The sequence below is a fragment of the Oryzias latipes genome, chromosome 4 (genome assembly GCF_002234675.1).
Source record: "Oryzias latipes chromosome 4, ASM223467v1".
In the NCBI taxonomy this organism is placed as follows: domain Eukaryota; kingdom Metazoa; phylum Chordata; class Actinopteri; order Beloniformes; family Adrianichthyidae; genus Oryzias; species Oryzias latipes.
Genome location: NC_019862.2, coordinates 3,117,626 through 3,130,590, shown reverse-complemented (window position 1 = coordinate 3,130,590; position 12,965 = coordinate 3,117,626). Strand labels below are relative to the sequence as shown.

Sequence of the window (12,965 nt, the reverse complement as noted above, 5' to 3'; positions counted from 1 at the left end):
CAGCTTCACCTGCCCCCCCATACCCTCAGCTCAGCTTCACCTGCCCCCCCATACCCTCAGCTCAGCTTCACCTGCCCCCCCATACCCTCAGCTCAGCTTCACCTGCCTCCCCCCCCCCATACCCTCAGCTCAGCTTCACCTGCCCCCCCCCATACCCTCAGCTCAGCTTCACCTGCCCCAGCAATCCTCAGGTTGCCTGTAGGACCCATTCCTTCTCCTGCCTTATGGGGCGCCGAATGTAAAACTTCATCTCTTGGAAATTATGTGACAATTTTACCACATTTAGACATTTCTTTCCATATCTGCTGCATTTATATCACATTGTGTTTATATTTATCACCAATAAAAGAGTTATCTGTGACTTGAGGATGTGGACTTTTAGAGGCTAAATTGAAATCTAAATATTAATGATAAGTAATAAATATTAATGTAAATATACATGTAAAATGTAAATGTTATATCTAAATGTAAACCTAAATTTTAAATGTTAAATATAAATGTGAATGTTAAAAGTTTAATTTAATATAAATTAAATGCCCCCTAATTAGGGGGCTGCCTTGCCTCCTAATCTGAGGCAGGATGTAAAACGTTTCTGTGTATTCTCAGAGAGTGAATAGAAGACAGGACGAACAGAGGAGAAAAAGCTCCATGTTGCTGCTGATCCTCACGCATGCCTTTGGAGGTGAACTCTCTGAAGCTCCAGCAAACATGCAGTAATTAGCAGCAACAGAGAGTTTCAGAGGAGCCTCGTTTCTTCGTTTGACCACATCCTTCAATTTGAACTGTCACCTATCTGATGTGGTCATTACTTGGACACATAGCTGCATGTCTGGAACCCCGCAGTCACGGCAAATGAAACGTCTGCATTAAGGAAAGATCCTGTGAATGATAGAATTTCTTCTGTCTTCAAAATAAAAGTCAGCATCATGCTGACTTCAGTGGGTTGTTGTTGTTGTCTATTTATCATTATTTTGTAGCTTTGGTCGAATGGATGATCAAAGGAGTTATTTAGAGTTTAATATGAAAATAATGTTTTAATCACCGACTATATTGAGAATTTTACGCAAAAAGGCGCTTTGATAAATGATGCGTTCAAACACAAGCTGTTGAAGGACTAGGGATTGTCTTTTTATCGATTCAAAAATTAATTCCGTGGCGTCTGCGCGGTGAGAATAGGTTCGACAAGAAGCTTTACTGAGAAACTTTGACCGGATACATTTGTCGTGTCTGTGAGGGTTGACACTGGGGGACAAAATCCACTGCGCTCAGCTGCGCCCGCAAAGGCAGGCAGCAGGCGCGCCAGGCGGCTGAGAGTCCAAAGGTGGAGAACACCCGCAGGATTTACTGTCAGGAAGGGAAAAGGAACGAAGAGAGCACTCAAATATTTTATTGAACTCAAATTGAGTCGTGGTTACGACCGTTTTAAGGGAAAATGGGAGAATCTGGAAAAGTGCCTTCCTCCAGCCTCAGGTCCTCCTTCACCACCTGCTTAAGGTGGAGCGGAACGCGCGGATGCTCTGCTGGATCAGAGCGCGGCTTTTAGAGCGTGCTATGAAGGACAGCTACAATGATTCGGGTCGCAGATTAAGTATGGGGGCGCACATCCTGGAGTCCAACTTCAGCGGGAACTTTACGCCTGCAGTAACGGAGGCTGGGACCGTCTTCCCCGGCTACCTGGTGGTGATCCTGTCGGTCCTCATGGTGACCCTGGTCATTGTTGTGGTTGCTGGGAACGCACTTGTCATCATGGCTTTTGTTGTGGATAAAACGTTAAGAATTCAAAGCAACTACTTCTTTCTGAATCTCGCCATATCTGATTTTCTCGTGGGTGAGTTTTCTTTCTTTTTTTGCTTTACCTCTGCCGCGTTACTACTTTGTTTAAATTCTGCCTTTTCGGACTTAATGTTTTCCCTTTTAATTTTGTTTTCGATCTCATTCTTCATTTTTTAAGTCATACAATAGTTTTTAGTGGATGAACAGAATCTTCCCTTTATCCATCCATGTCCATTTTTACGCACGGTCACGCGTAACTGTAGCATCACTGTATTTGCTGTGGAGACTCACGCGCCTCCCCTGCCTGCTGAAGCTGTGAAGCAAAGAGTGGAAACCGTATCTTCTGCTTCCGAGATGCCCTTTGCTCGGTCTCTGCGGGCTCCTTAAGTTATCCCGTAATTGCATATGGAATAGGTGTCAAATCCAGACTGAGGGAAGGCATGGGCGTTAATGATGGGAGGTGTTGGATCATCATGCAGTGTGTGTTTGTGTGTGCGCGCATGTTACAGGTGCCTTCTGCATCCCGGTGTACATCCCATACAACCTGACTGGCAAGTGGATGCTGGGTAAGGGTCTCTGCAAAGTGTGGCTGGTCATGGATTACCTGCTGTGCACCGCCTCGGTCTTTAACATCGTCCTCATCAGTTATGACCGCTTCCTCTCCGTCACGAGAGCAGTAAGTACAGACAGTACACGCGCACACATCAGTACACAGAACCACGTGTAGTTCCTGTAGGCATCGCTTTCTGGAGCAGGTCATGCTGGGATGTCAAAGGCTTTCAGGGATTGTCTCTAGTCTCTCTGTGTTAACTTCATTCAGTTTAAGTAAAATAGTCCACATGACATACAGCCAAGGAACTCAGATATATTTTCTCATAGTGAACAGATTATTTAATCATTTAGTGAGCATTCACTCTGTAATCAGGTTAAAATGTAGTGTTTTGTGCCAACTCTCTTAAGCCCGTGTTGATTGAGGAACAGACTGAGGAGCACGGAGGAAAAGAGACAGAACTCTGTGGAGGATGATTTAAAATTAAAAAAATCAAATTTTTATTGTGTCTTCCAAAGAAGGTGCAAATATCAAGTTTCAATCATGAGCACTTTTTTCTCTGCTTCCACTGAATATTAATGAAAACTTCAGAAAAACATCCAAATGTTTGCCAACTTATCAAATCTAATGAAAAAGGTCCTGGTAAAAGGAAAGACTGTCACATTATGCTCTTCTTTCCACTACTAAAGAAGCCATTTGGTCCCTGGAGAATTCATTCCCTCAGACATTCATTCAGGAAACTCCCACAAGCTCATGTTAAACATGGCCAAACATTTTCATGCACTTGATCTTTGGCAGACAGAAGATCTTCATTGTACTCCAAGGTGTGACATCAGTTTTCAATCTGCGTGAAGAAATCGTTTTGTTTTACCAAAACAGATGCATGTATCAGGAGAAATCCAGACTGACCCTGAGCTTTTTAACATGTTCTATGAGGCATCAGGGCTAGATTTTTTCCCCTCCCCATTTGGAAAGTTCCTGAAATGGGAGCAGCTCAGAGGATGTTTTTGTGACATTCTCGCCAGAATAGAGGTGAAATAGAAAACGCCATTAATGCTCACATGAACTTCACCCAAATAATGCAGCGTAGCCGTCACCAGTGTGTGAATGTGTGTGTGTGAATGGGTGAATGGGTCTGCGACTGTTTAGCGCTTTGGACCTTATCAGAATGTAGAAAAGCGCTATATAAGTATCCGGCATTTACCCTTTACCAATGTGAGATTGAATCAAATCATAGCACAGCGTTGACCTGATAAGTAATTGAGTCTTAGTGTGTGGCCGTCACCGGTTAAACCCTCTTTTCCTGTAGTCATGATTGAAATGGACTTAAATGCAGTAGAATGAACGTTACTACAGTCAATCATCAGCTCAAGATATACAAAGCATATTACGGTTGTTATGGGCCTGTCATGGGCTGCATGGGGGTGTTGTGGTTAGCGCTCTTGCCTCGTTCATGCGTGGGTTTTCTTCCTCCACAGTCCAAACACATGCTTCATTGGATCATCTGTACTGCTAAATCTTCTCTAGGTGTGAATGTGAGATTGTTTGTCTTTGCAAAACTGTCTAGGGTGAACCCCCACACCCCACGGTGGCTGGGAAAGGCTCCAGCAACCCGGTGACCCTGACAGGGATCCAGCTGGTTTAGGAAATGGATTGACCTATCACCTTTTGAACTATGAGAAAGGTTTTTGATAAGCTTCCAGCTCTTAAAACTGTATAGATGAAGCTTTGTTGTCATCGGCTCATTTGTCAGTTAGTGGCCTCAGACTCCTTGTGGGCCTCAGGTGTTTGTGTTACAGCAGTGTGATAATGGAGGTTTTAGGACAAAGAAAAGCCATGATAATAATTCAAACACTGTTTGATAATTAAAAAAATAAAATCCAAAGTTAATTCACATTTGAATCAGCTGTAATTGGCAGCTGAAAACTGAAAAGGTGTTACAGATGACGACCCAATGAGCTCCCAGGTTATTGTGAAGTCAGAGTGTGGCCTCACCAAGCTTGGATGACAGACGTGGTAGCTGGAGAAGAATAGTGAAGGCTGTTTAATACTGCCTTTACTTTTAATTCCTTCTTAGATTAAAATATTCCCTCCAAAGAAAAAGGGGTTTATTTTAATGCAATAGTAAAGAGATAGTGTTTGGTAGGTCTGTTGCTCTGAAATTCTGAAACTGCAGTTTGAGCAAAAACCTGAACACCTGCATACACATGGGACGTCCTTTTCCTGGTGGTCAGCGGAAAGATCAGCATTTTTATTTCAAAAGAGCAATCCCAGCATCAGAATGTGCCACAAACTGGTGGGTGTAGGAGCCAAAATGCAGGAGAGCAGACTTGGTGACAGACACTTAAACATTAAATAAATTATCCACACCACGGGGAAACTAAGAGGTGGCAAATGGGCCACATGATCTGACAATGTAGAACTGAGAACCAGACACTTAAATAGACGGAAGAAGAATGAACAGACTTGAAAAAACAGCTGTGGACGATCAACATGAACCTGTGGTGACTGACAGGAGACAACTCAGAACATGAGCAAACCCAGGAAGACAACAAAAAAACCAAACTAAAACACTCAATCCTTACAGAATATGTCCAATACCTTTAGGTTCTGATGGCTCTCAGAACCATTTATTAGTCATTTATGTCATGATTGATATTAGATAAGAGTCATTATACTGTAAAGTGATGCATGCACTTTAGTGCATTAACCTTGATTTGTTTAACTATTTAATAACACTACATATGCAATAAGGATGGGTTTTTTAAGGTGATTCATAAATATTGAGTTTGTCTTTACTCAGACGATTGCTTTTGATTCTTTAATTATGCAGAAATTCCTCTAAAGTTTTTTTGTTCAGGAAAAAGAAAACTGCTCTCATTTTTTTCTGTAAAACTGATCATTTTATTACAGATAGTTCCATCCAGGTTATAAAAATAGTTTTGTGAAAAGTGTTTTAACCAAATAAAATTGATTTTGAATAAAATGTCAATGATTAATTGATAGTGAATGAATGCTGTAGTCATTCATTCATTCATGACCCGTGACCCCGATAGGGACTAAACGGAATAGAAAATGAATGAATGCTGTAGTCTTGAATTGCAAACGAATGAATTCAGCGTTTTGGCAGAGAAAGTCAGCTTCGGTGTGTCATCAGTGATATCTCTGCCTGGAGAATTCACAAAACAGGAAAGACAAAGAATTGACAGAAATGAGTGAAATGTTGAACAGAGAAAACCAGAGAAACAGCTTTGAGCTTTGTGAGACGAAAGGCTAAATCTGACGTTTGGAAAGGTGTTTTTGAGGGGCTTCATAAAATGACTGAGCTGGATTATGAAGCCACTGAGGAAGTCAAAGGCGAGACCGACAGGCTCAAATTATGGGATTAGATCCAGTCAGTGCATTCCTTGGATAAAGTGTTAAGCCTTAATGATGCTGTGCTGAGGATGAGCACCTGCTTCATACAGACACACACTGTTTACGCCTGTACCAAACCTGAACACTGCACTCATAGCTCCACTGAACGATGTCTGTAACATGACGTGGCTCCAAAGTTTATATTTGCATTTAAAATCTGAGTATTTCATTTAAAAATAGTTTTTCAAACGGGATTCACAAGTAAAAAAACTGTTCAACCCTTTTTTTTAAACAATTATAAATCCTATCTATGAAGACTCTCATTCATCCAGGTTGGTTCCATTGTAGTAGGTTTAGGGCAGGGGTGGGCAATTCCAGGCCTCGAGGGCCGGTGTGTCTGCATGATTTCCAGATAGTCTTTCCCTACTCATGGCTGATTACCTGGTTCAGGTGTGTCCAGCCAATAATCTTGCCCTACTCATGACTGATTACCTGGTTCAGGTGTGTCCAGCCAATTAGAACATGCCAGAGCAGGGTATGCTGGAAAACATGCAGGAATGCGGCCCTCAGTGCCCACCTCTGGTTTAGGGGATGTCATCTGGACTTGGTTTTTAAAGTTAGAAGACGTTTCGCCTCTTATCCAAGAGGCTTTGTCAATTCTGTATTAGCTGGTCTAAGAGCTGGTATATATATGCCTCCATGGGGGAGGAGTCAGACCTGAAACTGGAGGTATTGTCCACTTAGCCTACATGGTTTCGGGTCGTTAATATGGACGCATATATATACCAGCTCTTAGACCAGCTAATTCAGAATTGACAAAGCCTCTTGGATAAGAGGCGAAACGTCTTCTAACTTTTAAAAACCAAGTCCAGATGACATCCCCTAAACCTACTACAATTATAAATCCTAATTTTCTACACTTTAAGGCCAGCTTGTGGTTTGTGAAATAAATAATTTCCCGCATTTAAATTTTCCAACAATATGAAAATGTCTCAATATGAACGTATTTATTCTTTACATGAGCAGAAACATTTGAAAAAATCATAAAGCTGTTGACACATTTGCTAAAATAGCTTCAATCAGGCTCTGATCATTTAAACAGCCTATGTTGGAGGATGGAGCTGCTTTGGCTGGGAAGAAGAAAGCTTGAAGCTTTAAAGGGGAGATTAAAAAAGCAACAACGGTAGTCAGAGTTCCTGTCATTAACGTCACATTTACACTTCAAAAAAGGATTTTAGTTTTTATTTCCTGACAGAACAAACAGATTATTTGGGATTCGCTTCCTCCATGTGTGACACCTGCATTGTGTTTTGTAATGAACACAGGTACATTGAAGGACACAAGAAAATAGTTTTCCTTCTTCTTTTGTGTGTTGAACTTGTAAATGCTCAACAACACAATGATTGTAAATGACACCTCTGGAGGACACAGAAGGAGGGATTCCAAAACTCAGATTATAGATTTATATACTGATTTATTAAGTCAGTCGCTGTGGTTCCATGTGCCAAATTTCTGTCATCGGATCAAAGATCAGATTAGAACTGATACATGGGCCCAGAAAAACTTTATCATATTATAACAAACGTTTGCATACGCTACACTGTCGGTCAGAATAAATGGACGTGTTCAGAACTGTTTAAAATACCGGAAACGGACGAAGAAGAAGAAACGGGGAGTTCTGTTGTAAACAAACAAAGCTGCAGCACAGAGAGAGAGGATCTTCTAAATGTGCTTTTATTGTTATGATTATTATTAGGTGCTTGTTAGATCATTATTTTTTTAAAATCCGTGCGGCAAATGCTTTATTCTTGGCAGAACGGAGCTGGAAGGAGGGTTAGGGTTAAGCTAATGTGTGCTAACAACAACATTTATCCGTGGATGAACCTAAAATCAATGTGTTCAAAGCTGCAATCTGCATCTTTTTTCTTTTTCTTTTTTTACTTGTCCTTCAGACAAAACAGAGGTATGTCTGAATAAACCCCTTTTGTAATTGAGGCCAAACTTTATTAATTTGAACCATATTTGAAAATCTTTTGTGTTGGACCGGACGGAAAAGGAAAGAAGGGAAGAAAAGAGAGGGATGTTAGAGAGAGGGGGGAATAGGAGGGTGATCATGGGGGGGGGGGGGGGGGGGGTTTAAAACCATGAAGCAGCATAAAGCAACAAGCTACTGGATGTTAATACAAATCTCAAAGAGGCGGGGCCTGTCCACACACACTCAAATGTTATAAACACACCTGTTAACTGCAAAAGTGTCCATGTCAACGTGTACACAATACAAATATTGTTCACACACGCACACTTGTGCCTTCAAACAAACTAGTGTGAGATATTTCATTCAAAACTCACAAAATACTTGGTGAGCTAACACCTGTGTTCAATTGAGTGTTTATGTTCTTCTAAAATGGATGATGGAATGTAAGAAGAAGAAGGGAGAGTGTCCAGCCATCTTCACACCAAGACCCCCGCAAGAGCAGCAGCACCAGCCAGAACCCCCCAACACCCGCACGGCAGCAGATAGAGAACAACCGCCCCCCGGGCGATCACATCCGCCACCCAGGCCAGGGCCAACAGGACCGTCGTGAGGCCCCCAGAGCCAGAGAGCAGGAGAGTGCAAGCTCCAGCCCAACCAGAAGAGAACCTCATCACCACCCAGGAGTTCTGGGCATCCCCCAACCCCAACCCCAGGTACGAGCCAGAACCCCCCCCCAAGGGGGACCGGCCCCTTGCTCCAGACAGCCACCCACCCGGCCCACGGTTGGTCCAGGAGAGAGCAAGGCAGGGGCCAGCCGTCCCCGCCCAGGAGAAAAGGGGTCCACCAGAAGTGTTGTAAACATGGCCCGACCAGGCTCGCCCACAGTTGGAAATTTGGGCGAGGCCCAGTGCTCAGGGGTAGGGACCAGAACCCACACCACAGGGACATGGACCGCCCCGGCTCAGATGTGATGTGTCAGGGATCCCTCTCCCTGCGTGGAGAGAGGACTGCCGGGCCCAGGAAGCCAGCACCCAGGGAACACTGTCGCCGAGGGCCCAATACCCCCCTCCAGGTGCATCTTGGCTGCATGAAAATATGTGGGAATAACATCAGTCTTTATTTTGTATGGACACAATTGGAAACATGAACTCACATGATCGTTTATGTTTACACGGATTCTCTGGAATGTGCGGCTTCGAAAAGAGTCCGGCAGCACGCTCACATAGAGCAGCCGGACGGACTGCGGTCCGAAGTCTCCTCCGGAGCGCACACTGTAACAAAGCACCCTCCACTCCCCGCAAACACAAAGCTACGAGTCCGGCTGCTTTGCTCAGAGACACGGTTTGCTCTGGCGAAGCAGTCGGCCAACCGGTCCAGAGGAGTCCAAAGGCCACACCGTCTACGCATAACTAAAGCCAGCGCAGTAGTGACCCACGACTGGAATAAACTGTGTATATGCACAACAATCGGCATAACCCACCTATCTTGATTGGAAAGAAATATTGATCAGCATGAGTCTAATCAGGTCAGAGTATTCCGAACGGCGTGTTGACATGATGCATTTTTATTCTGATCAGGTGTTCATTCCCATTACTTTTGTCCATGTAACCACAGCTATTGTTGCTGCAAGGTTGAGTTTAAATTATGTTTTTTAAGAAGCGGCCTGGTTACCACTCTGGCCTCGCAGTGAGAAGTCCCTGGTTCCAATCCCGGCTGGGTGCTTGTGCATGTTCTCCTCGTTCATGTGTATTTTTTTTCCCAGCTTCATCCCACAGTCCAAAGACACACTGCATAGGTTTGTGTGGCCCTGTGATGGACTGGTGACCCACCTAGGGACAGTGGTTGGGATAAGCTCAAGCAACCATGTGACCCTGACAGGAATAAGCAGGTTTAGAAAATGGATGGATGGGCTCAGATGATCCAGGGTGGGTTATTTAGGCTCCAGGAAAAGGGATGGAGAAACTATAAACTAAAAGACAAAATGTTTCTTCCACTCATCCTTGGTTTTAAAACCTGACCTTTGTCAGTAACCTGGCTGAATTGCAGTTGAATTGAGAAGTCCTTAAAGGAGTTGTCAAAATGTATCTTTAGTCCAATCAACCCTTTCTTTTATTCAGGCCCGTTTCACAGATTTATTCATTAAACACAAAGATCTGAGAGTCTGGATGCAGCACTGCAATGAACGTGTTTCTTTTGTGACATGTTGTGATAACTTCACTTAAGCCTTTTCATGCGCCGTTTACAAGAAAAAAATTTCTTCTTAGCTGAATTCTTTGAGCGATACAGTAGCAAATTTAATGCTTGGGATGCTTTGATCTGGTTCTGAATGACAGCTCTCATTAGTTCTCTTCATTCTTCCTTTCAGACCAGCATGGTGGCTGTCATTTACAGGAAAGCAAACTCCATGCTGTGGAGAGGCTGAACTCATCATTTCTGGTTGAATTTTGTCAGTGAACCACTTTGGCAGCGTTGGTGAGTCACAGGGCCAAGCCCAGCTGGAGCAACAAGGTGAAGACTAGAACAGAAGAAGAGCAACAAAACCCAGGGCCCTGCTCAATGATGGTTCACACGGAGAGGAGGTGAAGCTAAAATGCAGCGAGGATGAGGCTGACAAACCAGATGTCTCTTTCATACTCATGTTTCCTGGGTGAATGTGGCTCTCAGCCCAACATTCCCCTGCGCTCTCTTAGTCACACAGTGTGGAATAAGTGCGTCACGAGTGGGTTTTATTTACAGCATCTCTCTGCTGCTCCGACACAATACAGCAAAAGCTGGGTTTGAAGGGGAGACTCTGAAGTCAGCCTGCTGCTGTGCCTCCAGCTGGTTGAAATGTCACAAACCCTGGTGTTGAAGCAGGTTCTTGTTCATCGCTGTGACTCACCGTCCGGCCTCCTTTCTGTCCACACAGGTGAAATACAGGGCTCAGAGGAACATGACCCGCCAGGCCGTGCTGAAGATGGTGGCTGTGTGGGTGTTGGCCTTCTTCCTCTATGGTCCTGCCATCATCTTCTGGGAGGCAATAGTGGGTCAGAGCATTGTGCCAGCCCACGAATGCTATGCAGAGTTCTACTTCACGTGGTACTTCCTGCTCAGCGCTTCTACATTTGAGTTCTTCACTCCGTTTGTGTCTGTGGCTTTCTTTAACCTCAGCATCTACCTGAATATCCACCAGAGGAATAAGAACTGGAATGCCTGTGCTGAAGACGAGCCTGAGCCTCAGAGGAAATCGAAAAGACGCAAAGATGGAGGAGGCTGGTCAGTGTTTTTTGTCAAGACCCGTAAAGTGACATCCAGCGAGCCTGCAGCCATCTCTGCGGTCATAGAGGATGAAGACGTCCTGTCCCCCTCTTCCAGTGGGTGTCCTGACACCAGTCAGATCTTTGTGCAGAGGGAGAAGTTCTCCCCTCACAGGAAAAACTCCAGGCTGTTTCAGCAGACAGCCTCCTGCATGCCACCCGGCCGTAGAACTCCTGGGTCTCGTCTATCTAGGGATAAAAAGATCGCCAAATCTTTGGCCATCATCGTTTGCATCTTTGGGATTTGCTGGGCTCCATATACTCTGTTGATGATCATCCGTGCTGCCTGCAGCGGTGAATGTGTGGCAAACTACTGGTATGAGATGACATTCTGGCTTCTTTGGCTGAACTCCGCCATCAACCCGTTTCTGTACCCTCTGTGCCACACCAGCTTCAGGCGGGCTTTCTCAAAGATCCTGTGCCCCAAGAGACAGTCTGTCCAGCCTCAGATTGAGGCCCAGTCCTGTTAGCAGAGCACAGCTCGGATTTCGATCGATCCAGACAGAAGACGCTGGTCACGCAGTGTACAAATCCATACAATGTTCTTCCATGAAAAAGATGTTTCGGTGTATACAGAAATGATGAAATGAAATATTGTATTTGACAGCAATACAACAATGCAAACCGTCTTAAAAACACACTTCAATCTCCTTAATGATAGAGTAGAGCAGAGCACCCGCACTTCATCAGTGCGAGTAGATATAATTGCCTCTGATTAAAGTGCTCCCTAGAGCCAGTGTCAGATTTTTCAAGTCGTATATGTTTCCAAATGCATTTCGATGGTAAGTAGGACAGAAGGGAGTGATGCGGTTTATCAAGGGTTTACTTACCTTTGAGAAGTTAATGTGCTGAAGCAGTGAGGTGATCTCTTATGTAGCCAGATAGAGCGTGATTACCATAATTTCCCCTAAGTTATTGTGTTAGGCGCACTGTACTGCACGAGAAGTTGCTAAATTATGTCCATGAATGGAAGCATAGAGAAACAGAGTCTTCACTAACATTCAGGTTTCTAAGAAGAGGCAGGAAAAGCTTTTTAGCTTCCATTAGCATTATTCTGGAAATGAAACAAGGATGTGTCAGTCTTTAAGCATTTTCTGTTTCCCTGCATGACGTGCTGACTTTCCCTTTTCAAACACATTGCTTTTCATGTGAAAAAAAACAAAAAACCAGACCTTTTGCATACATCTCCACAAAAACCAATTCACGCCGTTCATCAACAGAATTATTTATGTGAAGCTTTTAAAAAAGGAGATCTGGGTATTTTTATTCACAGTGACTTTTTTGTGCTTTCCCATTTGCTTTCAGTGAATTTATACATCAAGTTACTGAGGCTCCAGCACAAAGAAGGAGCATAAAATGGATGGAAAGATGTTTTGTTGGTGTTAATAATCTCTATGAAAAAAAATACATTAAAGTTTTTTCACAATATGAAAAATGCCAGACTTCATGAGTCTGTTTATCTTACTTCTGTAATCACAGAACAAATAAGCCAGAACTTGGGTAACCCTTGTGCTATCCTATGGGGTCCAGATGACCCCATCCTTACATTGACGTGTTCTCCCTACCATGACAAAGGTGGATAAAGGTGGAAAGATTTCATGTAATCCATGGACACCAGTGAAGATCACAAATCATTGAAGAAAAAAGGTTCAGAGCACTGTCTAGTGGGTCTAGATGACCCAACTCCCAATGGTAAAGTGCCTAGGATAGCACAAGGGTTAAATTATACAAATGTGGCTGCCTTGTTTTGCTTTTGTAAACTTTCCTGTAATTAGAGACGATTTTCATTTTTAGGATTAAAAAGAGTCTCTGATTTTTATTGAAAGGAAGTGACAAATAAAAGCATGGGGTTAAAATGCATTAGTATAAATGTAGTCAGTAATTAAATATGCTTATTCTGTGTGACATGAATAAGAAATATAAACAACTGCAACAGGAAAATTAAGGTTTTTCATCAGATTAATAACAATTTCTGTAAAAAAATAAAGCCTGCTTAGCAGTTAGCCTTTTCTAC

At 43.4% G+C, this 12,965-nt stretch overlaps 1 protein-coding gene across 1 annotated transcript; it reads left to right on the top strand.

The window, feature by feature from the left end:
- Window positions 1–1,107: 1,107 nt before the first annotated feature.
- LOC101166291 (histamine H3 receptor) lies at window positions 1,108–12,387 on the top strand. The gene is made up of 3 exons (XM_011473715.3): window positions 1,108–1,828; window positions 2,283–2,449; window positions 10,564–12,387. The coding sequence occupies exons 1-3, from the start codon at window positions 1,513–1,515 to the stop codon at window positions 11,419–11,421; spliced, it is 1,341 nt and encodes a 446-aa protein (XP_011472017.1). The 5' UTR covers window positions 1,108–1,512; the 3' UTR covers window positions 11,422–12,387.
- The last annotated feature ends 578 nt before the right edge of the window (window positions 12,388–12,965 follow it).

Bases quoted from the DNA above. Each gene is read 5' to 3' on its own strand.
- LOC101166291 (XM_011473715.3), top strand. From the start codon at position 1,513: ATGCTCTGCTGGATCAGAGCGCGGCTTTTAGAGCGTGCTATGAAGGAC. The intron at 1,829-2,282 runs GTGAGTTTTCTT...CGCATGTTACAG, and splicing joins CATATCTGATTTTCTCGTGG to GTGCCTTCTGCATCCCGGTG. The intron at 2,450-10,563 runs GTAAGTACAGAC...CTGTCCACACAG, and splicing joins TCCTCTCCGTCACGAGAGCA to GTGAAATACAGGGCTCAGAG.